This window comes from Oryctolagus cuniculus, chromosome 8, assembly GCF_051225735.1.
Source record: "Oryctolagus cuniculus isolate XC-2025 breed Fujian yellow rabbit chromosome 8, ASM5122573v1, whole genome shotgun sequence".
NCBI lineage: Eukaryota > Metazoa > Chordata > Mammalia > Lagomorpha > Leporidae > Oryctolagus > Oryctolagus cuniculus.
The window spans coordinates 92,100,153-92,126,364 of NC_142874.1; the positions used below are offsets into that span (position 1 = coordinate 92,100,153).

The 26,212-nt window shown below is 42.4% G+C and overlaps 1 protein-coding gene across 1 annotated transcript in view; it reads left to right on the plus strand.

Moving 5' to 3' along the window:
- MANBA (mannosidase beta) overlaps positions 1–26,212 on the plus strand; it is a 131,412-nt gene that overhangs the window by 71,574 nt on the left and 33,626 nt on the right. Inside the window, exons 9-13 of the mRNA XM_051819549.3 lie at positions 4,351–4,468; positions 7,148–7,234; positions 12,938–13,105; positions 19,735–19,953; positions 24,545–24,709. Coding sequence (XP_051675509.3) covers positions 4,351–4,468; positions 7,148–7,234; positions 12,938–13,105; positions 19,735–19,953; positions 24,545–24,709 — 757 coding nt within the window. The remainder of the gene's footprint in view (positions 1–4,350; positions 4,469–7,147; positions 7,235–12,937; positions 13,106–19,734; positions 19,954–24,544; positions 24,710–26,212) is intronic.

A 26,212-nucleotide genomic window follows, 5' to 3' on the forward strand; every position in this document is an offset into this window, starting at 1 on the left:
CCCATGACTGCCAAGTCTGGGCTGAGGCCAAAGCTGAGCCTGGGGACCCAGTCTAGTCCTCCCATTTGGTGATAAGGAACTCAATTACTTGAGTCATCGATGCTTCCACAAGTCTGAGTGAGCAGGAAACGAGTTGGGATCCAGAGACAAGTTTCTAATACAGACACTCCACAGGGACTGTCTTTTTTTGACAGAGTTATAGACAGTGAGAGAGACAGAGAGAAAGGTCTTCCTTCCATTGGTTGACTCTCCAAATGGCTGCTACGGCCAGCGCTGCACTGATCTGAAGCCAGGAGCCTGGTGCTTCCTCCTGGTCTCCCATGGGGTGCAGGGCCCAAGCACTTGGGCCATCCTCCACTGCACTCCCGGGCCACAGCAGAGAACTGGACTGGAAGAAGAGCAACTGGGACTAGAACTGGTGCCCATATGGGATGCGGGCACCACAAGTGGAGGATTAACCAAGTGAGCCACGGCGCAGGCCCCTAGGGAGTGTCTTAACTGCAAGACTTAGCCCTCGCCTCTGTAGCCATGCATTTTTAGACAACTGTACTTGTTTACTCTAAAGGTATAAGAAAATAATGAATTCAATTTTGCATAGTTTGTCTCTGGAAAAAAATCATTGATTTCATTGTTTTTCAGTTTTTGGAAGAATAACAGATATTTTTGACCATGGTTCCAAAAGATGGGACCCATACTTTTTTTTTTTAAAGATTTATTTATTATTTTATTTTTTTTATCTTTTATTTTTGACAGAGTTATAGACAGAGAGAGAGACAGAAAGGTCTTCCTTCTGTTGGTTCACCCCCCAAATGGCCGCTACGGCTGGCGCTGTGCCGATCTGAAGCCAGGAGCCAGGTGCTTCTTCCTGGTCTCCCACATGGGTGCAGGGGCCTAAGCACTTGGGCCATCCTCCACTGCCCTCCCAGGCCACAGCAGAGAGCTGGACAACCGGGAATAGAACCTGGCGCCCATATGGGATGCCGGTTCCACAGGCAGAGGATTAACCAAGTGAGCCATGGTGCCAGCCCTTATTTATTTATTTGAAAGTCAGAGTTACACACAGAAAGAAGAGAGGTCCTCCATTCGCTGGTTCACTCCCCAACTTGGCTGCAACGGCTGGCACTGTGCCGATCTGAAGCCAGGAGCCAGGAGCCTCCTCTGATTCTCCCACATGGGTGCAGGGGCCCAAGGACTAGGGCCATCTTCTACTGCTTTCCCAGGCCATAGCAGAGAGCTGGATCAGAAGTAGAGCAGCCGGGACTTGAACTGGCACCCATATGGCACCCATATGGGATGCTGGCACTGCAGGCAGCAGCTTTACCTGCTACGCCACAGCGCTGGCCTTCCATGCTTACTTTTTATCTCAGATATTTACATCTTCTTTTACTTTTTCTTTAACAGAGAACTGAAGTAGATGTTAGGTGGATGGGGGAAATGGGAAGATTGAGCTGAAAGAATACAAAGTAGGAGATATGTAGGATGCGTGACTCTGGAGAGCTAATCCATTGTACATCATGAGGGCTACAGATTATGCAACTGGACTGCAACTAGGATTCATGCAAAATGAGTAGATTTTGGTTGCCCTTGCCACACAAACAGAACAAAAAATGGGTAACTATGGGAGGTGGTGGATATGTTAATTTGCATCACTATAATAACCTTTTTTGCTATCTGTATGTTGCCTATTATATCAGACGAGATCGGGCGCGTTCAGGGTGGTATGGCTGTAGACGCCTATTATATCATGTATTTTTTAAAAGCTTTTATTTAATGAATGCTGATTCCATAGGTACAACTTTAGGAATATAGTGGTTCTTCCCCCCATACCCGCCCTCCCACCCCAACTCCCCTATCACTTCCTACTCCCTCTCCCATCCCATTATTCATTAAGATTCATTTTTAATTAACTTTATATACAGAAGATCAACTCTATACTAAGATTTCAACAATTTGCACCCATACATACACACAAAGTATAAAAGTACTGTTTGAGAACAAGTTTTACAGTTAATTCTCAAAGTACAACACATTGACAGAGATCCTACATGGGGAGCAAGTGCACAGTGACTCCTGTTGTTGATTTAACAATTGGCACTCTTGTTTATGACATCAGTGATCACCTGAGGATCTTGACATGAGCTGCCAAGGCTATGGAAGGCTTTTGACTCCACAAACTCCATCAGTCAGTATTTGTTCAGGGCCATAATTAAAGTGGAAGTTCTCTCCTCCCTTCAGAGAAAAGTATTTTCTTCTTTGATGGCCCCTTCTTTCCACTGAGGTCTCACTCACAGAGGTCCTTCACATATCGTGTATTTCACGTATATACCATAAAATTTGTTTAAAAAATAAAGTAAAAAGATTCTTAAAAATTCTAGTTCTACAAAAATGTGTTTTCTGAGTCTTTGAGAATAAAACTTTAGAAGAATCTACTGTTTCCTGATTGGGCATATTAGTTACTACTTTTGGGATAGTGAAAATCTCTCAAGTGAAAATAAACACTTTTTACCTAATTTATTCCTTAACACTGTAATTTTAATACCAATGTAGCAATATGCACTGTAGTATATCATTAGATGTATAGAGTGTAAATGTTAGGTTGGTACCTAACTCCTGTCTGAAGTTGTAGCAATTTTCTTTTTTTTAAAAGATGTATTTTTTTATTTGAAAGTCAGAGTTACACAGAGAGAGGAGAGGCAGGCAGGCAGACAGGAGGGAGAGAGAGGTCTTCCATCTGCTGGTTCACTCCCCAATTGGCTTCAACAGCCAGAGTTGTGCTGATCCGAAGCCAGGAGCCTCTTCCAGGTCTCCCTCATGGGTGCAGGGGCCCAAGGAGTTGGGCCATCTTTTGCTTTCCCAGGCCATAGCAGAGAGCTGGATTGGAAGTGCAGCAGCTGGGACTTGAACCATTGCCCATGTGGGATGCTGGCGCCGCAGGTGGCGGCTTCTCCTGCTATGCCACAGTGCCGCCACAGCGCCGGCCCTGCAGTTTCCTTTTGTTACAAAACCTGTGTATCATTTTAGGTTTCCTAAGAAAATGAAATTCTCGTCCAGATACAGATGGGATGATTCGCTCCTTTCCCTTCCCAGTGCCCCTGCACTGCCCTGGGGGCTGGTTAGCAAGCTGGCCACAGTGCTCTTGCTGAGAGAGCACAATGCGCTGCGGGCCCAGCCAGCATTTTATTGGTTTCCTGACTCATTCCTGGGCACAGTGTCCTATGGGAACATGCCCTCAAATTGGCTGTAAATGTTTAGATTTTCCTAAGCATAATGAGATAGAAAATGAGAAAAATAGGAAGTTTACTGGAGAAAGAAGTGTCAGGCTGGAGGAACTGTAAAAAAGGAGCTAAGGGTGGGTGAGGCAGTAACAGGCATATTCTAGCCTTGATTTTTGTTTTGTACTTTGAAATGGTTACATAAAAATAGTGCTCGCTACCCAACATTTACAGCTGTACTTTCTCTCTCTCTCTCTCTTTTTTTTAAAGACTTATTTTATTTTGAAAGGCTGAGTTAGAGTTAGAGTGAGGGGGAGGGGGAGAGGGAGGGAGAAGGGGAGAGGGAGGGGGAGAGGGAGAGAGCTCTTCTACCCACTGGTTCACTCCCCAAATGGCCACAACGGTCAGGGCTGGGTCTGGACAGAGCCAGGAGTCTCATCCAGGTCCCTCACGTGGGTGCAGAGGCCCAGGGACTTGGGCCATCCTCCACTGCCTTCTCAGGCCATTAGTAGGGAGCTGGATTAGAAGTGGTGCAGCCGGGACTCAAACTGGCACCCATATGGAATGCTGGCCCTGCAGGCCATGGCCCAACCTATTACACCATGACACTGGCCCACAAAAATTTAGTTTTAAAGTAGTATAACATACTGAAAATTTTGAAGGTGAACAAAGGTGATCATCCTTAATTTCTCCGAGTTTGTTTGCATGTGATTAATGTGTATATAATGTTATCTTACATTCTTTAATTAGAATTACATCTGCATCATGATAGCTTTAAGTGTGCTTTTCCAACAGAGATTTGAAATGTGTATTTATCACAATATATTTTCTTTATCTTTTTTTAAAAAAAGATTTCTTATTTGGCAGGCAGTTAAACAGAGAGGGAGACAGAGCGAGAGAGAGATCTTCCATCTGCTAGTTCACTCCCCAAATGGCCGCAGAGGTTGGAGCTGAGCCAGGCTGAAACTGGGAGCCTAGAGCTCCATCTGGGTCTCCCACATGGGTAGCAGGGACCCAAGCACTTGGGCCGTCTTCCACTGCTTCCACAGACCATTAGCAGGGAGCTGGCTTCACAATGCTGGCCCCCAGTGTGTTTTCTAAACCTTTCATGCGGTTGTTTTTAACATTTCTTCCACAGGCTCCGGCTTCTTTTGCAGTCTGTTGTGGATGCGAACATGAACACCCTGCGGGTGTGGGGAGGAGGAGTTTACGAGCAGGATGAATTCTATGAGCTGTGTGATGAGCTGGGAATAATGGTGAGTCACTGACAGCTGTGTTGTGTGCTGGTGAGCTACTGTACACTCAGTGTGACCTGCAGTGTTCTGAGCAGGTGACCCTTACTCCCTTTCTCAGAGCCAGGAGTGATGTCCCATTTTACGCTGAAGCAAGTCATGACATCATGTAAACCGAGAGTTATAGTTGATAGGGAACATCAGAATTACTTAATGATTTTTAAATGATCAGCATTCTTTATAAATTGGTTATGTCTAAGCATATATCTACTTGTCTTTGTAATTTTCTTCGATATGTAAGTATACATAAAATAGTTAAAAAGCCCAACATTTAGGACCTCTAACAAAACAATAAGAAAAACAATAAAATTAAGTGAAGAAATGGTGTGGTTAATATTGTTATTAAATGCTTTCAATGTGTTTTGCATTGGTGGGGATTAAGCCAAAGAAATATATTCTTTTAGTTCTCATATTGCAGTTCTAGATATACAGCCTGCCACAGAAGAAGAATTATAAAAATAATAAGGCTTATGATGCTGCTGCTGATGTATTCCAGTATTGACTGAGTGTCCCGCAGCATTCTAAGTGCTCTGAGTGTATTCTTTTATTTTTGTCCATGCCTGTCCAGGGAAGCAGTTACTATTGTTCTCTATCCTTATTTACAGGTATGGAAACTGACGCGTGGAATGGTTAAATACTTTGACTAAACCACACAGCCTTTTTGTGTGGTGGAGTTGAGTCCCACTCCAGGGGCCGGTGTTGGGTGCAGTGGCGAAAATGCTGCTTAAGATGCCCAAATCCCATAACTGAGGCTCTGGGTTCAAGTCCCAGCACTGTTTCCCACCCAACTTCCTGCCAGTGTGCCCCTTGGAATCCAGCAGATGACTCAGGTGGTTCGGTCCCTGCATCCCACATGGGAGACTGACATTCAGATCCAAGCTCCTGGCTCTGGCCTGGCCAGTTCTGGCTGATGGTGGGGAGTGATCCAGCGAATGGAGGATCTTTCTGTCCATGTGCTTTTCAAGACAGAGAGATAAACAGGTGGCTGTCTGGCTGTCTGGCTGGCTGATAGATAGATGATGGATGGATGGATAGATAGATGATAGATCGATTGATCGATTTCCACTCTGGCAGGCTATTTTGGGGCTGTGCTCTAAACCACTGCCCTGCAGCACCCCCACCCCCACCCAGAAGAGTGTTACATGGTTTCATTACTAAAACTGCATGCAGCAGTCCTTTGACCATAAAAGTTAATTCCTTCATAAATAAAGCATGATTCTTAGCTGTTTGGTGCATCTCTCGATACCTAATGCCTGGTGAAAATTAGAATGAGTAAGGAGTGAGGAGGGACTGAGGGAAGCTTCCTTTCATTTCTCTTTAACACACTCACTATTTCCTTTTGTAAAACATTTTGATATATTTTTACTTCTTTTAAAGGCAGAGAGATGAAAGAGGAGAATTTTTCATTTGCTAGTTCACTTCTCAGATGCTCCCAACATCTGGTGATGGACTAAGTCCAGGTCGGGAGATGGGAACTCGGTCTGGGTCTCCCGTGTGGTTGGTAGAGACCCAAGTACTTAAGACACCACCTGGTACCTCCCAGGCACAAATTAGCGGGAAGCTGGGTGCAGGAGTGGAGCTGAGACTTGAACCCAGGCACCCCAATATGGAATGTGGGCATCCCAAGTGGCATTTTAATCATTGCACCAAGTACCCATCATCTGTTTCTTTTGAATTCTCCTTTCTTCCTTTACCTTCGTTTACTTTAAAAAACATCTTATTATTGTACATATATGAAAGGCAAAGAGACAGAGAAAGTTCCCATTTACTGATTCACCCTCCAAATACCCACATCACTGGGGCTGGGCCAGGCTGAAATCAGGAGCCAAGAATTCAGTTCTGGTCTCCTATCTGGGTGGCAGGGACCCAGCTGCTTGAGTCATGACCTGCTGCCTCCCAGGGTTGCACATTAGCAGGAAACTGGAACTGGGTGTGGAGCAGGGACTTGGACCCAAGCACTTCAATCTGGGATGCGTGTGTCCAAGTGGATCTTAACTGCTGCCCAGCCGCTGTGCAGGTGGCATCTTAACTCCAATACCAGATGCCTGTCTCCTTCCATTCCTTTCTACCTAACACTATATCTTCTTCTTTTTCAAAGATTTGTTTGTTTATTTGAATGTCAGAATTATGGAGAGAGGGAGGAAGGGAGAGAGAGATACATATATCTTCGGTCTGCCAGTTAACTCCCCAAATGGCTTCAACAGACAGGGCTGGGCCAGGCCAAAGCCAGGAGCTTCATCTGGGTCTCCCACATGGATGGAGGGGCCCAAGCACTTGGGCCATCTTCTGCTGCTTTCCCAAGCACATTATCCGGGAGCTGGATTGGAAGTGGAGCAGCCAGGACATGAACCGTGCCCATATAGGATGCTGGCGTTGCAGGTGGAAGGTTAACCCTCTATGCCACAGTGCCAGCCCCCATTGTCTCTTCTAAGGCACTGCATCTTCTATGCAGTCTGGAAAGGCTAGAGTTCTGTGAGTGCCTGTCCTCCATGTCCTTATGCATAGCGTTGCTCATATGATCACACTCTGAGATAACTTGATTTTTCATTTGTGGGAAAAATAGTCACCAGCGTTCAGACTGAAGACATCCTTTCTGTGCAATGAAATTTATGAAGTGCTTTGTTGTCTGATTTGATCCCATAGATATGGCAGGATTTCATGTTTGCCTGCGCCCTCTATCCAACCGACCAGGGCTTCCTGGACTCCGTGAGAGCAGAAGTTGCCTACCAGGTATGTTATTGAAATACCAAGAAGAAGGAAAATGTGTTCCTTGCAGTTTTGCCATTTGTTAAATCTCTCCTCAATTTTTTTTGCTCCCTAATAAATAAAAATTGCACAGTCTACCTGACTGTACCCAGTGTCACAGCTTTTTGTCACTTATTTGTTGATGACGCCCAGATTTATAACTTCTTGGCTGAATTCTTCATTCTTGTATCCAACTGCCTACTGGTGCCTCTGCTGGGAGGCTCAGTAGGACTTTACAAACACACCGTGTCCAAAGCACGTCAGCCCTCGCCTGTCTTGCTTCTCTTGCCGTTATCCTCACCTCAGCAAATGGCTGCACCACTCTGGAATGCTCAAGACAAATATTAAAAGTGATATTTTTAAAGATTTTCTTTATTTATTTGAAAGACAGAGTTAGAGAGAGGCAGAGAAAGAGGCAGAGAGAGAGAGAGGGAGGAATGGAGAGAGGGAGGGAAGGAGGGAAGGAGAGGGGTCTTCCATCCGCTGGTTCATTCCCCAGATGGCCACAATGGCTGGAGCTGTGCTGATCTAAAGGCAGGAGCCAGGAGCTTCTTCTAGGTCTCCCACATGGGTGCAGGGGCCCAAGGACTTAGGCCATCTTGTACTGCTTTCCCAGGCCATAGCAGAGAGCTGGATCAGAAGTGGAGCAGCTGTGACTTGAACCAGCACCCATATGGGATACTAGCACTGCAGGCAGTGGCCTTACTCAGTACACCACAGTGTCAGCCCCTGAAAGTGATTCTTGTTGCCTTGTTTCCTTCTGCATTCCACAGCTACACACACACACACACACACACACACACACACAGTTTATTTATAGATATATAACTGCAACAAAGTTTTTATATGGTCTCTGTCCAGTGAAAAGGCCTGGAAATGATGGCTAACTTAGAAGTGTTGAGTATCCCTTATATGGAAATCATCTTTCAAATTAAAAGAAAGGTTTCTTAGAGCAATGTCTGATTCCATGTCTAGGATAGGATGACTCTGGAAGATCCTTCTGGTATTATTTTCATTTAAATTTTTTTTTCCTGGGAGGGGAGTGAATTTTTTAAGTTAATATGAAGAGAACAGATTTCATGTATTTCAAAGATATACTTTTTTTTAAAGATTTATTTTATTTATTTGAAATACAGAGTTACAGAGAAAAGTAGAGACAAAGAGAGAGGTCTTCCATCCTCTGGTTCACTCCCCAGATGGCCACAATGGCTGGAGCTGTGCTGATCCAAAGCCAGGAGCCAGGAGCCAGGAGCTTCTTCTGGGTCTCCCACGTGGGTGCAGGGGCCCAAGGACCTGGACCATCTTCTACTGCTTTCCCAGGCCATAGCAGAGAGCTGGATTGGAAGTGGAGCAGCCAGGACTCAAACTGGCACCCATATGGGATGCTAGCACTGCAGGCAGCAGCTTAATGCACTATGCCACAGTGCCGGCCCCTCTATTTACTTTATAATCATAGATTTAATGTTTTAAATATAGTATTTAACAAGTAAAAAGTAGAAAGACCACTGTTCCACAGGAATATAAGCAAGGGCTATAAACAATCAAATCCTAAGATGTCAGTTTCACTCTTTACATTCAGATTTTCTATTGTACTGTATATGCATATTAAGAGAAAACATACGATATCTGTCTTTTTGGTCTGCCTTATTTCTCTAAGCATAATGGTATGTAGTTGCATCCATTTTGTAGCAAAAGACAGGATTTCATTCTTTTTATGGCTGAGTAGTAGTCCATCATGTATATATACAACATTTTTTAACTCCATCACCATTATGGAATACATTATAGAGATTCCTCAGAAATCTGAAAATAGATCTACCATATGACCCAGCCATCCCACTCCTGGGAATTTACCCAAAGGAAATGAGATCAGCATATGAAGGAGTTGTCTGTACCCCCATGTTGATAGTGGATCCTTTAATTTGAAATGGTGAGGGTGCTTACCTATAAATGGTAATAGTGCTTATTTATAAAACCACCAACTGATAGTTTCAGCCATGTGCTGAGCACATTTATTTTTGTAACAAACTCTGCTCAGAGGAACTAGAGAAACTTGCTTGGAAGCACAGGTTGCTTATAGTACCTCTCCCTCGATCATAAGCATGGGTTTCTGTGTAGAATCAGAGTGGCATTCTTGACAGTATCAGATAATTCTAAAGGATGAGTTATTTCAAAATACAGCCAAAAGGACTTTGAGGGGACTCTGACCCAACCAATGTGGGACCGTTTGTCATTCAACACGGATATGAATGTCCATGCATTGAAATCCATCTAGCGTGTCAAAATTCAGAGTTCATAATACTGTGTCTGCAGATGTAAAAAGGGCATTCAAAATTCCTGAAAGTGCTTACTAAGAAGAAAAATACATGGATTAAAAAATGTGTTAAGAAAATTATTCTCCTTTTTAAAAAACAATTTATTTATTTGAAAGGCAGAGTCGGAGGGAGGGAGTGGGGGAGGAGAGAGAGGAGATCTTGCATTTGCTGTTCATTCCTTACATGACTGTAACATCCAGGGCTAGGCCAGGCTGAAGCCAGGAGCCCAGGAGCTTCATCCAGGTCTCCCACGTGGGTAGAGGGGCCCAAACATTTGGGCATCTTCTGCTTTTTCAGGCACATCAGCTGGGAGCTGGATCGGAAGTGGAGCAGTTAGGGCGTGAAGTGGTGCCTGTGTGGGATGCTGGTGTCACAGTTAGCAGCTTAACCCACTATGCCACAACACCAGCCTTTCTTGTCTTTTTTTTTTTTTTAATGATTTATTTATTTGAAAGGTTAGGTGGGGGGTGGGGAGAGAGAGAGAAAGAGATCGATTGATCTTCTATCTACTGGTTCACTTCCAAATGCCCACAACAACCAGGGCCAGGCCGAATTAAAGCCAGGAACCTGAAACTCCATCCAGGTCTCCCACATGGGTGGCAGGGCCATCATGTGCTGCCTCCCAAGTGCAGTAGCAAGAAGCTGGCTGAGAAGTGGAGGAGTCAGCACTCAAACCATGCATTCTAATAAAGGATGGGGGCAACTTAGCCTGCTGCACTACGTTGCCAACCTTATCTTTTAGTTTTCTTTTCTGTGAACTTTTAAGAGTATTCTCCTATTTTTATTTTTGAAAACCTATGAAGAAGAGGCTGTGATTAAGTGGAAACACAAAGAAGGCCTGTGGGGGTATCTGGTGAACTTCTCTTTCTTGAGTTGGGGGTGTTACAAGTATGACTGCCTTTTAATAATTCACCATGTCATAATTTGGTTTCTGCATCTGTTTTGTCTTGAAGGTTTAAAAAGTGCATAGTTGGCCGGCGCCGCGGCTCACTGGGCTAATCCTCCGCCTAGCGGCGCCGGCACACCGGGTTCTAGTCCCAGTCGGGGCACCAGATTCTGTCCCGGTTGCCCCTCTTCCAGGCCAGCTCTCTGCTGTGGCCAGGGAGTGCAGTGGAGGATGGCCCAAGTGCTTGGGCCCTGCACCCCATGGGAGACTAGGATAAGTACCTGGCTCCTGCCATCGGATCAGCGTGGTACGCCAGCTGCGGCGGCCATTGGAGGGTGAACCAACGGCAAAAGGAAGACCTTTCTCTCTGTCTCTCTCTCTCACTGTCCACTCTGCCTGTCAAAAAAAAAAAAAAATTAAAAAAAAGTGCATAGTGACGCCTCCCTTGCTAAAAGCCATCCAGAGGCGGCTTCTTGTCCTCAGGATGAAGTTAGAGATCATCATGGAGCGGTCCTGTCCTGGCCGGGGTCTCCAGCCATCCCAGGCCCCATCTCCCTTTGCTCTCTGTGTACCGGAACACCTTCCCTGTCAGCCTCCCTTGGGGCACTGCCTCACTCATTCATTCTCTGGGAAAAATCTCCATCTACCAGTCTAGGTCAGGTCATCCCTTCCTTTGTCCGAGTGACACACAGCATACTTCGAGTTGCTTGTTCAGTGTTCTGTCACCCTTGCAAGATTGTCATCTCCCTGAAGTCTAAGACTTGTTTCCTTCTGTGTTCCTATTCCATGGCTGCATTCTTCACTGGGTGGATAGATTGGATAAATAACTTAAAATATTAATTATGATTACACAGGTTGTAGGCTTATCAGTTTTATTTTTAATTTTCTTTTGTATTAATAGAACATCTGTGTACTGTCAGTTCTTTTCTGTATTTTATGCAGAGTTTGTTAAAATTTCAAAGTAAATCCTACTGTAAAATTATAAGTTAGCTTGAAGAATCCCTAAGCTTTTTCCTCTTCAGAACTGTTTGTACTTCCGTCATCACCATAATATACCAGTCACTTTTGGTAGTGGCCCTCACTCTCCTGGCCAAGAACAGAAGGGAAAAAAGGAAATACTGTTGTGAAGTTGGTTTAGAGAAACAAAAGACTTGAATTTTAGAAAGGAAACATGTGTCCTTACTACAGCCTTAAAGCCCCTCTACTTCACGTGTCTGAGTTTCTTCGCTTCTTGAATGGAGACCTCAGAACACCAGTGGGCTCCATCGCTGGGACTGGCTGTTACAGTGAAAGAGGAGCTATATACTCCAGCAAAGCAGCAATGCCAGCACATGTTCCAAGGGAATTGCTCTTGACTGTTGACTCCTGCTGTCCTCCTCAAACATTTCATGACCCTACTCTACCAGGGCCCGTGTCCCGGTGTTAGAAGAAAGGAACAGGTGTGAACCACCCAAGATACAGCAGAACTGGATCCTTCGCCTTTACACAGGACTAGCCTGGGTGAGCCCAGTCTCTGCAGGGCTCATGTCTCAAGGTTGGCAGTGTTTTCATACTCATTCTCTGACCTCCTCCTTTCTACATAGGTATCCTTAGTTGATTTTTCAGGGCGTGACATTGATAGTTATTTCAGGAGCCACATTCTCTATCATCCGAGTCTGTTTTCCACATGTTTTTACTTCTAGAGTACCTTCAGGACTCACTCGCTTTGCAACACCTTCTCTAGTTCTCTTTCTAGTTTTTGTTCTCAGTGGAGACTGGTGTAGTAGTCTCCATCCTCTTAGTGGCTGTGCCTCATTTGTTTCTTCACAAAGGACTTCAACTTGCTCCTTTTTTTTTTGAAAAAAGGATTTATTTATTTATTTGAAAGGCACAGTCAGAGAAAGGAAGAGACACAAAGAGAAAGATCATCCATCTGCTGGTTCACTCCCCAAATGGCGCTAATGGGTGGACCTTCTTCCAGGTCTGTTGGGTGCGTGCAGGGGCCCAAGTACTTGGACCATCCTCTGCTGCTTTCCCAGGTGCATTAGCTGGATTGGACGTGGAGAAGCCAGGACTTGAACCAGCACCCATATGGGATGCCGACATTGCAGGCAGTGGCTTTACCCGCCATGCCACAATGCTGGCCCTTTCAACTTGCGCTTGAGAATGAATCCTTGTAATGTGGCATCTCCTGCCTTTTGCATTTATAGGAATCCTTTTCTGGCAATTCAGGTAATGATGACTTTGATTTCTTTTTTTTTAATATATAATTTTTTATATAGGTGAGAAAAGGAACGTCATCTTCTCCGTATTTAGGAAATTTGTGCTTAGATAAAAAGAAACTCAGAGTTTTCTTAAATGATATTTCCAAAGTTAGTAATTTTCTAATGAATTTTCTGGCATATAAGAATTTATGTGCAGAAATGCAATGTCTATCAGTAACTGTAGCTGTCAGGATTTTTTTATGTTAAGTATTTGAAAATTATTTTATGTTTTCTCAAATGTCAGGTCAGGAGACTGAAATTTCATCCCTCCATCATCATCTGGAGTGGCAATAATGAAAATGAAGCAGCGCTGATGATGAACTGGTATTCAATAAAACCCAGTGACCTGAAAACCTACATGAATGACTATGTGACTCTGTATGTGAAAAACATGAGAGAAGTCATCTTCTCAGTAAGTAATGACTTTCAATGCAGTACGATTTAAGAATGTGTTTTTAAAATTAGTAACTTTGAATTGAGATATATATATATATATATATATATATATATATATATATATTTGAAAGGCAGACCTACAGAGAGGCAGAGGCAGAGAGAGAGGTCTTCAATCCGATGGTTCACTTCCCATATGGCCACAATGGCTGGAGCTGAGCCAATCCGAAGCCAAGAGCCAGGAGCTTCTTCCTGATCTCCCACGCAGGTGCAGGGGCCCAAGGACTTGGGCCATTTTCTACTGCTTTCCCAGGCCATAGCAAAGAGCTGGATCAGAAGTGGAGCAGCTGGGACTTGAACTTGTGCCCATATGGGATGCCGACACTGCAGGCAGTGGCCTTACCTACTACACCACAGTGATGGCCACAATATAGTATATTTTACACTCCTTTTTAGGGCAGTATTCAACAATATGTTTTTTGAAACATTTATTGATTGATTTGAAAGGCAGAGTGGGGAGAGGGAGGGAGAGAAAAAGGGGGAGGGAGGGAGATATATAATATTATATTAATATATAATTTACATAATATATTTACATATTATATATAATATATTTATATATTATAAATATATATTATATAAATATATATAATTATATATATATTATATATAATCATATAATATATATAATTATATATAATATATTTATATATTATAAATATATATTATATAAATATATAATTATATATATTATATATATAATTATATATTTATAATATATAAATATATTATAAAAGCATATAATATTTATATATAATATATATGTACATATAAATATGTATTATATAAAACATATATAATATAAAATATATATTATCTATATAAAGAGAGAGATATCTTCCATCTGGTGGTCCACTCTCCAAATGGCCACAACAGAACAGCCAGGGCTGGGCCAGCTGAAGTCAGGAGCCGGAAACTCCATCCAGGTCTCTCACATGGGTGGCAGGGTTCCAAGTGCCCAGTTCATCCTCTGCTGCCTTCTCAGGCACATTAGCAGGAAGCTGGATTGGAAGTGTAGGAGTAAGATTCCAATACTGGGACTCCAATAATCACCACAAGTGGTGGCTTAATCTGCTGGGCCAAAAAAGGCCACCATGTGGAGAATTTTCTATATACAAAGTGTGGTGTATGAGCTTTAAGTAATATTTGTAGAAAACTTATTTTTAATATTTTAACTCACAATATTGGTACTATGTTTTCTTTTATATGTGATAAGAAATGGATTCAATTAGCTGAGAATTTTCATTACATCTCACAGTGATTCAGCCAACTTCCTGGCTGGGTCACTTACTATCTATATAATCTTGGCACGTGACTTTCTGTTCTCCTGTCTATAAAACTGGGTTAATAAATAGGGACTAAGTGTTAGGAGTTGCTAGGTGGATCCAGTGAGATGATGTATGGAAGTACAGACTGTGACCTTTAAGGCTGGCCATCATTCTTATTCTTGTTAGTTTCATTTAACAGAGCTCTGCAGTTATGTGCACTTTTTCATCTCTAATTTCAAAAAATTAGGTTGTCTGTGGCACCTTATCTATTCCCCAAAAGAGAAACTTGATGCCTTTCTCACAAGGGACCTAATTACCTTAACATGAATTTTTTTTGGGGGGGGAGCAGTAGTTTGCAAATTTCTTTGAAGATGGACGCTATAAATGCTATCTAATCATTATTCTATCAAAGCATAGTGCATTTAAGGGAAAGCAACATAAAGCGATCCATCTCCATACTAAATAATGATTAGTTTCCTATTGTACTTCATGTTCTCATCTGATGGGATCTCTTAGTTCAAATAAGCATATAAGGAGATGACTGGAGGAGATTGTCTGTGAGATATGCAGCAACAAAAAACAGGCCTCAAGGATAAGTGACTGATAAATGGAAGGAGACTGTAATGCAACATCCAGGGAGGGTGTCTTAGGCAGAGACTTGTTAGTGATCTTTTAGTAATGACTAATACTTACAGATGGTGCATCTTAGTAAGTTCTATAAAAATAGAGGGAAATAGATAGACTTTGATCAATTGGATGTCAAAGCCGTTACAACAGAATTTTTTTTTTGAAATGTGAAATTACCTGTAATCTCATATTTTAAAATGTTTTTAAGTTTAGCAAGCTTCTATTGAGTACTTTTTGCCGGGAGCAAGCCTCACTCCTGATGTTGTGGGGAGACTTTTGTCCTTGGGGAACATGTTGTCTGCTGTCAGAAGGAAGTGTGGAAAAATGACCACTTCTACAGGGCAGAATGAGAGAAGTGCTACAAAAAATGTAGTTCCAAAATGTTGGGAATTATGTGGAAAAACCATTAATTTTAACCAGAAGAATCTGAGAAGGTTTTCAAGGACAAGGTGGCATCAAACCAAGCCTTAATGGTAGGGCAGAATTTTGAGGAAAGCATTGTCCAGTAGGTGTTTTAGACCCTGACAACTGTGTGTGTAAAGGTGAAAAGGTGTGAGAGTGTGCAGTGTGCCTAGGGGGCAGCAAGCAGAGCCCAGGGCCTGAATGCAAAGGTCCTGCTGGATTGGAGAAGGAGAGACAAAGACAGAAAAGACTTTTAGAAACAAATTGTGGAATGACTTTGCATCATGTATGTTGATGGACTTTATTGAAGAGTCAGTGGGAACTAGTGGGCCTTTAGGGAGGGGAAGAACGTCATCTGTCCCATGTTCCTGGAAGATACCTTTACTAGCAAAGTATTAGGGAGATGAGTGATTCTAGGTAAAGAAACCAGTTATAATGGCTAAGCTAATTCCAAGGTCTTGAAAATGTATTATATGCCAGGTATTAATACATAAAGTATAGCTATGTTAATATTATATAAAAATGTGTCAATTATAAAGGTGCTTTATCAAACTTACTTGTTTAATTTTTAGAACACAATTATTTTCAAGTGTTGAAACCTAACTGAAAAGTGATCACTGTTGAATATAAGAGTGGGAATAAGAGAGGGAAGAGATGTGCAATTCAGGACATGCTCAAGCTGACTTACCTCAAACGGTAGAGTTAGAAACATACCAGGGGATTCCAATTCAATCCCATCAAGGTGGCATGTACCAATGCCATCTCACTAGTCCCGGTGATCAATTTCTGTTCACAATTGATCATAATGATAGGACTAAGAGTCAAAGGGAGCACATAAACAAGACTAGTGTCTGCAAATACTAGCTGATAGAATAAAAAAGGGAGAGAACGATCCAACATAGGAAGTGAGATACACAGCAGACCCATAGAATCTGGCTGAAAAGCCCATGAGAGTATTTCAGGCATGGAAAGCCGAAACACTCTGGCAAAAAAAAAAAAAAACAAACACACACACACACCAAAACAAAACCTAAATGAAAGATCTCTGCAAGTGAGATCCCAGTGGAAAGAACAGGTCATCAAAGAAGGAGGGAGGAGAGAACTTCCACTTTGACTACGCCCTTGTCTAAATATGATCAGAGTTGGTGAACTCAAAAGGCTTCCATAGCCTTGGCAACTCATGACAAGAGCCTAGGGTGATTACTGATGCCATAAACAAGAGTGTCAATTTGTTAAGTCAACAACAGGAGTCACTGTGCACTTACTCCTCATGTAGGATCTCTGTCCTTAACGTGCTGTACATTGAGATTTAATGCTATACTAGTACTCAAACAGTATTCTTCACTTTATGTTTCTGTGTGGCAGCAAACTGTTGAAATCTTTACTTAATATATGCTAAACTGATCTTCTGTATATAAAGAGAATTGAAAATGAATCTTGATGTGAATGGAAGGGGAGAGGGAAAGGGAAAGGGAAGGGTTGTGGGTGGGAGGGAAGTTATGGGGGGGGGGAAGCCATTGTAATCCATATTCTGTACTCTGGAAATTTATATTCATTAAATAAAAGTTAAAAAAAAAAGAACTACCCTGAAATGTAGGTAATACCATCTTTGCTTTAGAGATGACAACCTTGGGGGTTTAGAGAGGTTAAAGTCAGAGTTCATAGGTGGTAGTGTGCAGTCGTGTGGGACTGGAAATGTGATGGAAAACAGTATTTGAGTGTAGAGGTGGCACTATGCAGAGTGGTTAGTTTGGGGAGGCAGGAGAAGAGGGACCAAATGAAGATGAGTTCTACTTAGGTACCGGTAGTCAAGATAGGAAACGCAGTTAAGTAAGTTTAGAAGTTGTTAACAGGCATTCTGCTTTGAAAAGTTGGATTTGTGGTGCTGAAAGGGCAATACAGGTAGAAACATGGAGCTGGTTATGGGTATGTGAGTGTGGCGGTGAATGCAAGGCCAAGCCTGACACATGGGCTGGGAGTGATCAGAAGCTCAGTGGGAGGGGAAGCCTTGAGAGAGGGTATGGAACAAAGACAGCTGCTGAGGGAGCAGTGTCCCTCTGAGCATGGAGAGGGAACCTGGGCAAGGAAGACTGAGGACGGTTGGTGGAAACTGGAATGCAGAGGAGTAGTGAATGGAAAGAGCTTCAGACACACTAGGGGGTAATTGTGGTCATTTATGCACAACAGAGAGGGAATGGGTGAGCTGTGAAAGAACTTGGTAAGCACAAGTCCATGGACAGCTTGTGAAAAAAGCTTACAGAGAGTAGAATGATCAGAAATAGAATGTCTGGAACGGAGCAATGAGTGGGTGATAAGGGAATGTGCTGGACTTCAAGGGATCAAGGGAACTTTTTATAAGGCTGAGGGAGTCCTGAGGTAAGGGAAAAGGGCAGGGGAAAGAGAGGCTTTTAAAACCAGTTCAGAGTAACTTCTGCATATAGTAGCAAGGCAAAGTAGGAAAATGACAGGAAGACACAGGAAGCTTGGCAAAAGAATGGAGTAAGGATTTTGTTTTTCTATGGTAGAAGAGAAATAACGGGAGAATATGGATGCATATAACAAGACACAGTGAGATCTAATGGGAAAAGTTGAGAAAAATTATTTTCTGAAGATGTATTTGTCATAGAACTTTACAGGCCTTCTACAGTTTTATCCCCCCAAAGGGTCCCATATCACACTTGCAGCTACTCGTTCAGCATCCAGGTTCACCACTAGCTTGCAGTCTACTCTTTAAAAGGTCATTCTCCATGTCTGCTCCCTCTGAACCTCCAAGACACAGAAGGAACTGCAGCCTGGCACGTAGCAAGTGCTCAAAGGATATTTGGTACATGAATATTTGACGAATTCATCGATATGCATTCTCCTCTTTCTCATTTCTCTTTGTGGTGCTGAAAAGTGCTTGAGACACAATAATCATTTGACATAGACACAATAAATGACCTCCTCAGTGAAATACGAAGTGAGCTCATGTTTTGAGATGATAACAATTACAACATGTTTGAGTTCTGCCTGTGTGCTGGGCACCATGTTAAGAACAAATAATCCACGATAAGCTTCTACTTCTTACTCACTGGTGTTGGAATATAGCAACTCCATTTTTGGAGATACCAGTTCTTCCCTTGTTCTAGCTGCGCCATCCCCTAGGTCCTTACCTGCAAGTGGAGGAAGAAGATGAGAACGAGGCACATGACCCCACAGATTTGTTGAGGGCTAGGAAGCTGCTTCCTAGGCTTGACTCTGTGTTATGGAAATGGGGGTGGATGGGAATGGTGGCAGACACTTCTACCCATAAGACTACTGAGACTTGGACCTGTCCAAAAATAATAAGGTTTTTATCTGAGAGTTTAATTCAGGTTCATCTGGCTCAGTAGCTTCTGTTCTTAACTCGGGGTTCTTAAGTGGAGGTGATTTTGTCCCTAGAGAACGTCTGTCAATGTCTGCATGCACTGTGGGGTGGGAGGCATCATGTGGGTTGAGGCTAGGGATGCTGCTGCTAATAGCCTATAATGCACAAGGCCCTCCCGCAACCCCCTCCACACACCCACACCCACACACACACACACACACACACACACACGCTCACGCACAGAAGAGGAACCAGTTCAAAATGTTAACAGTGCCAAAGCTGCAAACTGCACTAGGTGCTGCACTACCTATGATGGATGAGCACGGAGGTAAAATGTGATCCAGACCTTAGGAACAGCTGCTGTGAGGAGCGAGCTAAGTGTTAATTAGGAAAGGATATAAAGGATTTGTGAAGAGCGGAGTAGTGCTGGTGGCTGCTGAAAGGGGAACAAAGCAAATGATCACAGTAATGTTCTAGTTTTTTTTTTTTTTAAGATTTATTTATTTATTTGAAAGTCAGAGTTGCATAGAGAAGGAGAGGCAGAGAGAGAGAGAGACAGACAGTGTCTTCCATCTGCTGGTTCACTCCCCAGTTGGTCACTATGGCCGGAGCTCCGCCAATCTGATGCAAAGCCAGGAGCTTCCTCTGGTTCTCCCACATGGGTGCAGGAGCCCAGGGTCTTGGGCCATCTTCTACTGCTTTCCCAGGCCATAGCAGAGAACTGCATTGGAAGAGGAGCAACCAGGTCTTGGACCAGCACCCATAGGGGATGCTAGCACTGCAGGTGGCAGCTTTACCTGCTACGCCACAACACCGGCCCCGACAGTAATATTCTATCAGCTACTTAGCTGTACTAGGACTTGATGGTATTTTTAAAGAAGTAAACAATTTGCATTTTACTGGGTGAGAATATTATGTCTTAACTCCTTTTATTTCTGAACACAGGGAGACAAGAGTCGTCCATATATTATATCCAGTCCCACAAATGGGGCCAAAACCATCGCAGAAGGTTGGATTTCTGACAACCCGTACAGCAAGCATTTTGGTGACGTACATTTTTATGACTACAGCAGTGACTGCTGGGATTGGAAAATTTTCCCAAAAGCTCGATTTGTATCTGAATATGGATATCAGTCCTGGCCTTCCTTCAGCACCTTAGAAAAGGTAAGCCGGCTTGGACTGGCCAGTGATTCAGAATGGTAGACTAAGGGCATGCGTTGTTTCCGAATAAGGCTTCCCAAAGCCAAATGGAATCTGCTTCTTATTGAAATGAAAGTTTGGGAAGAAGATGGAGAAGGAGAGCTTTTTTTTCTTTAATCTTTGAAGAGCTAAGCTCTTATAATCATCATTTTGGGGATTATAACTTTTCTATATTGCTTTTAATTATGTTTTTTTCAGGAGTATTTAAAAGTTGTATGAGAGCCAGGGGTTGCTTAAACCTGACATTATTGCACATGAAAATAACATTACTTGCTATTTTCTGAATATCCTATAGCAGCTGTTATCATTTACAGATATTTAGAACTGGATATTTCACTACAGTATGAAAGCTGAATGTGAAAAGTAAATCTTTGTCGAATGTTATCTTCTTCTTTTTTCTCCCCTCTCCTTCTTTTCTCCTCCTCCTTTCTTTCTCGTGTTGGTACTTTGACTTTCTGTATGGATTTTTACTGTCTATGTTTGTAAAGCTTCAGTTTAATTGTGTGTTCTTGGCCGGCGCCATGGCTCACTTGGCTAATCCTCTGTCTGCGGCGCCGGTACCCTGGGGTTCTAGTCCCGGTTGGGGCACCGGATTCTGTCCTGGTTACTCCTCTTCCAGTCCAGCTCTCTGCTGTGGCCCGGGAGTGCAGTGGAGGATGGCCCAGGTGCTTGGGCCCTGCACCCGCATGGGAGACCAGGAGGAGGCACCCAGCTTCTGGCTTCGGATCAGCACAGTGCGCAGGCCGTGGCGGCCATTGCGGGGGTGAACCAATGGCAAAGGAAGACCTTTCTCTCTGTCTCTCTCTCACTGTCTATAACTCTACCTGTCAAAAACAAACAAACAAAAAAGTTGTGTGTTCTTTTTGCAACAGCTTTATTGAGATCTATGTCACAATACTGTGCACGCATAGAATGTGTACAATTCAGTGGACTTCAGCATGTTCGCAGGCTTGTTCAGCCTCACCACCATGTAATCTCAGAACATTTCCATCATTCAAACCCTACGACCGCCAGTCTTCTTTCTGTGTCAGTAGATTTGCCTATCCTGCACATTCCTTACGACTGGACCAAACAATGTGGTGTCTTTCGAGACAGGCTTCATTGACTTAGCTTAATCTTCTCAAGGTTCATCCATGTTGTACCATGTATTAGTATGTCATACATTTTTACTGCTGAATAATATTCTGTGGCATGTGTATATTACAATTTGTTTTTCCACTTATCAACTGATAGGTATTGTGTTATTCCTACTTTTTGTCTATTATAAATAAAACTTATGAACATTTGTGTACATATTTTTATGTGGACATGTTTTCAGTTCTGGATATGAGCTAGGAGTGGAATTTCTGGGTCATGTGTTAACTCTGTTTAATATTCTGAGGAGCTGTCAAATGGATGCACAGTTTTAGATCCCTGCTATCAATGTATGAAGGTGACAATTTCTTCTTCTTGCCAACACTTGATGTTTTCCTTTTTTTTTTTTTTTTGACATTTCCCTGGAATCTTGCATTTACAGGAAATTTGACTTTACTTCATGTCTAATCATGTTGAACATATTTTCATATGCTTACTGTCCATTTATTTTACTTTGAGAAATGTCTATTCAAATTATCTGGCCATTTCTTACAACTATTTGTCTTTTATTATTGAATTATAAGAGCTTTTCATATATTCTAAATGCAGATATTTTACAAATATTTCTTCCAATTAGAGGGTTGCAATTTTACTCAGTTTATGGCATCATTTAGAGCACATTGAAGGTTTCTGATGAAGTCCTGCTTATCAGTCTCCTCTTATCTTTTGTGTTTTGTGTTGTATCTAAGAAATAATTGCCCAGCCTCACATTACAGATTTATTCCTGTTTTGTCTTGTAACAATTTTATAGTTTTAGTTCTTGCATTTTAGTCTATGCTCCATTTTGTGTTATTTTTTATGTACAGTGTAAGATCAGAGTAAATTTCATTCCTATGCATGTAGATTGTCAGTTTTTCCAACATTGTTTCATTGAAAACACTGTTCTTTCCGAACACGTAATTTCTTTAAAACATTGAATTCTCTTGCCTCTGAAAATCAATTAACTATAAAAGCTAGGTGTCGCTCCCCCTCTTCGTGGAGGAACGACACAGGACCCTGCGCTGTTCTTTCGTCTGCTCGGCCCTCCCCGGGTTTGCTGCTGGTTCTTCCCGGGGTTGGCTACTGTCCCTTCCACCTCCGTGGAAGGGCGGTTCCCCCTGGCCACATTCCCCACTTCCGCAGGGGAGCGGCACACCGCCGGCCGGCTCTCTCGGGGGCTGCACAGGTGTTCCTTCAGCTAGATGTTCCCCTTAGATGTTCCTGGTGCATGCCGTCTCTCTCCTCCTTTATAGTCCTCCTCCGCCAATCCCAACTCGGCTGCCCACACGCCAAGTACGCTGCTCTCCTCCAATCAGTAGCAAGTCCTACAGTTTATTGGTTGAACTGGAGGCAGCTGTGCGGAAGCTGTTTACTTCTCTCCCAGCGCCATACTGTGGGAGAGCAGATGTATAGAATAAGTCTTAACTCCAGTAACTCAGTCTAGTCCGGTTTGCTCCCCACAGCTAGGTTTTACTTCTGAATTCTCAATTCTGTTCCAGTGGCACATTTTGTCATTGTACACTTTCTTGATTACTGTAGCTCTGTAGTAAGTTTAGAAATCTGGAATAATCTTCTTTTCAAGATTATTTTAACTATTTTGGGTGTCTTGCATTTCCAAATAAGTTTTAGTATCAGCTTCGTAATTTCTGCAAAAAAAAGTCAGCTAGTATTTGTATTTTAAGGATATTATATATTCTATTTTTTTCTTTTTAAGATTTTATTTATTTATTTGAGATGTAGAGTTACAGACAGTGAGAGGTAGAGACAGAGAGAAAGATCTTCCTTCCGCTGGTTCACTCCCCAAATGGCTGCAACGGCCAGAGCTGCACCAATTCGAAGCCAGGAGCCAGGAGCCTCTTCCCGGTTTTCCCACGTGGGTGCAGGGGCCCAAGGACTTGGGCCATCCTCTACCACTTTCCCAGGCCATAGCAAGAGCTGGATTGGAAGAGGAGCAATCGGGACTAGAACCGGCACCCATATGGGATGCCAGCGCTGTATGTAGGCAGAGGATTAACTTACTGTGCCGCAGTGCTGGCCAAAATATTATGTCTTCTGACCAAAGAGCATGGGGATGTCTGTTTTAATTTCTTTAAAAATTGATTATGTATTTGAAAGACAGAGCAACACACACACACACACACACACACAGAGGGCAGGGGGGAGGAGGAGACAGAGAGAGGTCTTTCATCCACTGGTTCATCCCCTAAATGGCTGCAATGGCTGTTGCTAGGCCAAGCTGAAATCAAGAACAAGGAACTTCATCCTGGTCTCCCCTGTGAGCGGCAGGGGCCCAAGTCCATGGGCTGCCATTGTGCTTTCCCAGCAGGGAGGTAGATCAGAGGCAGAACAGCCAGGGCTGTTGTCATATGAGATGCTGGTGTCACAAGTGGTGACTTAACCCACTGCGCCACAGTACTGGTTCGCTGTTTAATTTCTTTTGATCCTGTTTTGTGGTTTTCAGTGTACAAGTCTTATACTTCATTGGTTAACTTGGTCCCAAGTGTTGTTATTTTTGTTGTTACAGTAAATGGAATTATTTTCTTAATTTCATTTTTAGATGGTTCAGAGCTAACATATGAAGATATAATTGGTTTTATATATTGAACTTGTATCTTATAAAGAGTCTGAACAAATTTATTAACTGTAATAGTGCTTTTTGTGGATTCCTTAGGGTTGTCTCAGATGGAATGACATTATATATAAAGTAGAGATAGTTTATTTCCTCTTTTCCAATTTGGATGCCTTTTATTTCATTTTCTTGCTTATTGTCCTGGTCAGGACTTTTGTGTGACGTACAAAAGAAGTGATGAGAACAGAAATCCTAGACTTTTTCTTATGGGGAATCCCTTCAGTCTTTTGCCATTTAGTCTGATATTAACAGTAAGTTTTTTTTAAAGATGTATTTATTTATTTGAAAGTCAGAGTTACATACAGAGAGAATGAGAGCCAGAGAGAGAGAGAGAGGTCTTCCATCTGCTGGTTCACTCCCCAATTGGCCGCTACAGCTGGAGCTGCACTGATCCGAAGCCAGGAGCCAGGGACTTCTTCAGGGTCTCCCATGTGGGTACAGGGGCCCAAAGACCTGGGCCATCTTCTACTGCTTTCCCAGGCCATAGCAGAGAACGTGATTGGAAGTGGAGCAGCCAAGACTTGAACCAGCACCCATTTGGGATGCCTGCGCTGTAGGTGGCAACTTTACCTGCTGTGCCACAGCACCAGGCCCCACTTTCTAGCTTTAAATAAGGGATGATGGAGTTGCCAAATCCTGGTTTTATGATTCGATGTTCACCAGTAACGATGATAGCCAAAACATTTACGAAGTTACAGCCAAAGAACAAACTCTGAGCTCTTTTCTGAAGCACTTTCCCAGCTTCTCAGGACAAAAAGAAAAGTAATTTTATTGCTAACTTTCCAATTTGTTACTCTTATTCCTATTCAAAAGGTCTCGTCTAAAGAGGACTGGTCTTACAGTAGCAAATTTTCACATCATCGACAACATCATATGAATGGTAACTCCGAAATGCTTCTTCAGGCCACATATCATTTCAGCCTCCCTAAAAACACAGATCCAGTACGGAAATTTAAAGATACCATCTACCTTACTCAGGTATGTCGATTTCATTTTGTTGTTGAACAGGTTCCTGCAGTTAACATAAGAGATCATGTGGATTTTGTAGGCCTTACTTGATGAAAGAATTCAAGTTTTTATTCTAATGAAAGAATTTTTCTTTGCAACCCATATGTGATGACACATTAAACTGAGTGAATTCTTTTTTTAAAAAAGATTTATTTATTTTTTCAACTTTTATTTAATAAATATAAATTTCCAAAGTACAATTTTTGGATCATAGAGGCTTTTTCCCCCATAACCTCCCTCCCACCCACAACCATCCCATCTCCCACTCCCTCTCCCATCCTTCATCAAGATTCATTTTCAATTATCTTTATATACAGAAGATCGACTTAGTATATACTAAGTGAAGATTTCAACAGACTGCACCCACAGACACACAAAATATAGAGCACTGTTTGAGTAGTAGTTTTACCGTTAATTCGCATAGTACAACACATTAAGGACAGAGGTCCTACATGGGAAGCAGGTGTACAGTGACTCCTGTTGTTGATTTAACAATTGACACTCTTATTTGTGATGTCAGTAATCACTCGAGGCTCTTGTCATGAGCTGCCAAGGCTATGGAAGCCCCCTGAATTCACAAACTTCAATCTTATTTAGACAAGGCCATAGTCAAAGAGGAAGTTCTCTCCTCCCTTCAGAGAAAGGTACCTCCTTCTTTGATGGCCCATGCTTTCTGCTGGGATCTCATTCACAGAGATCTTTCATTCAGATCTTTTTCTTTTTTTGTTGCTGCAGTGTCTTGGCTTTCCATGCCTGAGAAACTCTCATGGGCTTTTTTTTTTTTTTTTTCTGTATACTGTTATTTATTTTTTAAACTAAAATTTTAATTTTTTTTTAATCTTTTATTTAATGAATATAAATTTCCAAAGTACGACTCATGGGTTACAATGGCTTTCCCCCCCATACCGTCCCTCCCACCCACCACCCTCCCCTTTCCCACTCCCTCTCCCCTTCCATTCACATCAAGATTCATTTTCGATTATCTTAATATACAGAAGATCAGCTTAGTATACCTTAAGTAAGGATTTCAACAGTTTGTTCCCACACAGAAACATAAAGTGAAAAATAATAGATGATTTTTTTTTAAATGATGATGAAATCAGATCAGACCTATTGTCATGTTTAATCCCAGTGAGAGTCAAGTTGGGAATTGATAATTTCTTTTTTTTTTTTTTTTTTTTTTTTTTTACAGAAGATCAGTTTAGTGTACATTAAGTAAAGATTTCAATCGTTTGCACCCCCATAGAAACACAAAGTGAAATATACTGTTTGAGTACTCGTTATAGCATTAAGCCTCAGTGTACAGCATCTCATGGGCTTTTTAGCCAGGTCCAAATGCTGTTTAGGACATCTGCCATTCTATGAGTCTGCTGCATATCACGCTTCCCATGTTGGATCCTTCTCTCTTTTTAAATTCTATCAGTTAGTATTAGCAGACACTACTCTTGTTTATGTGATCCCTTTGACACTTAA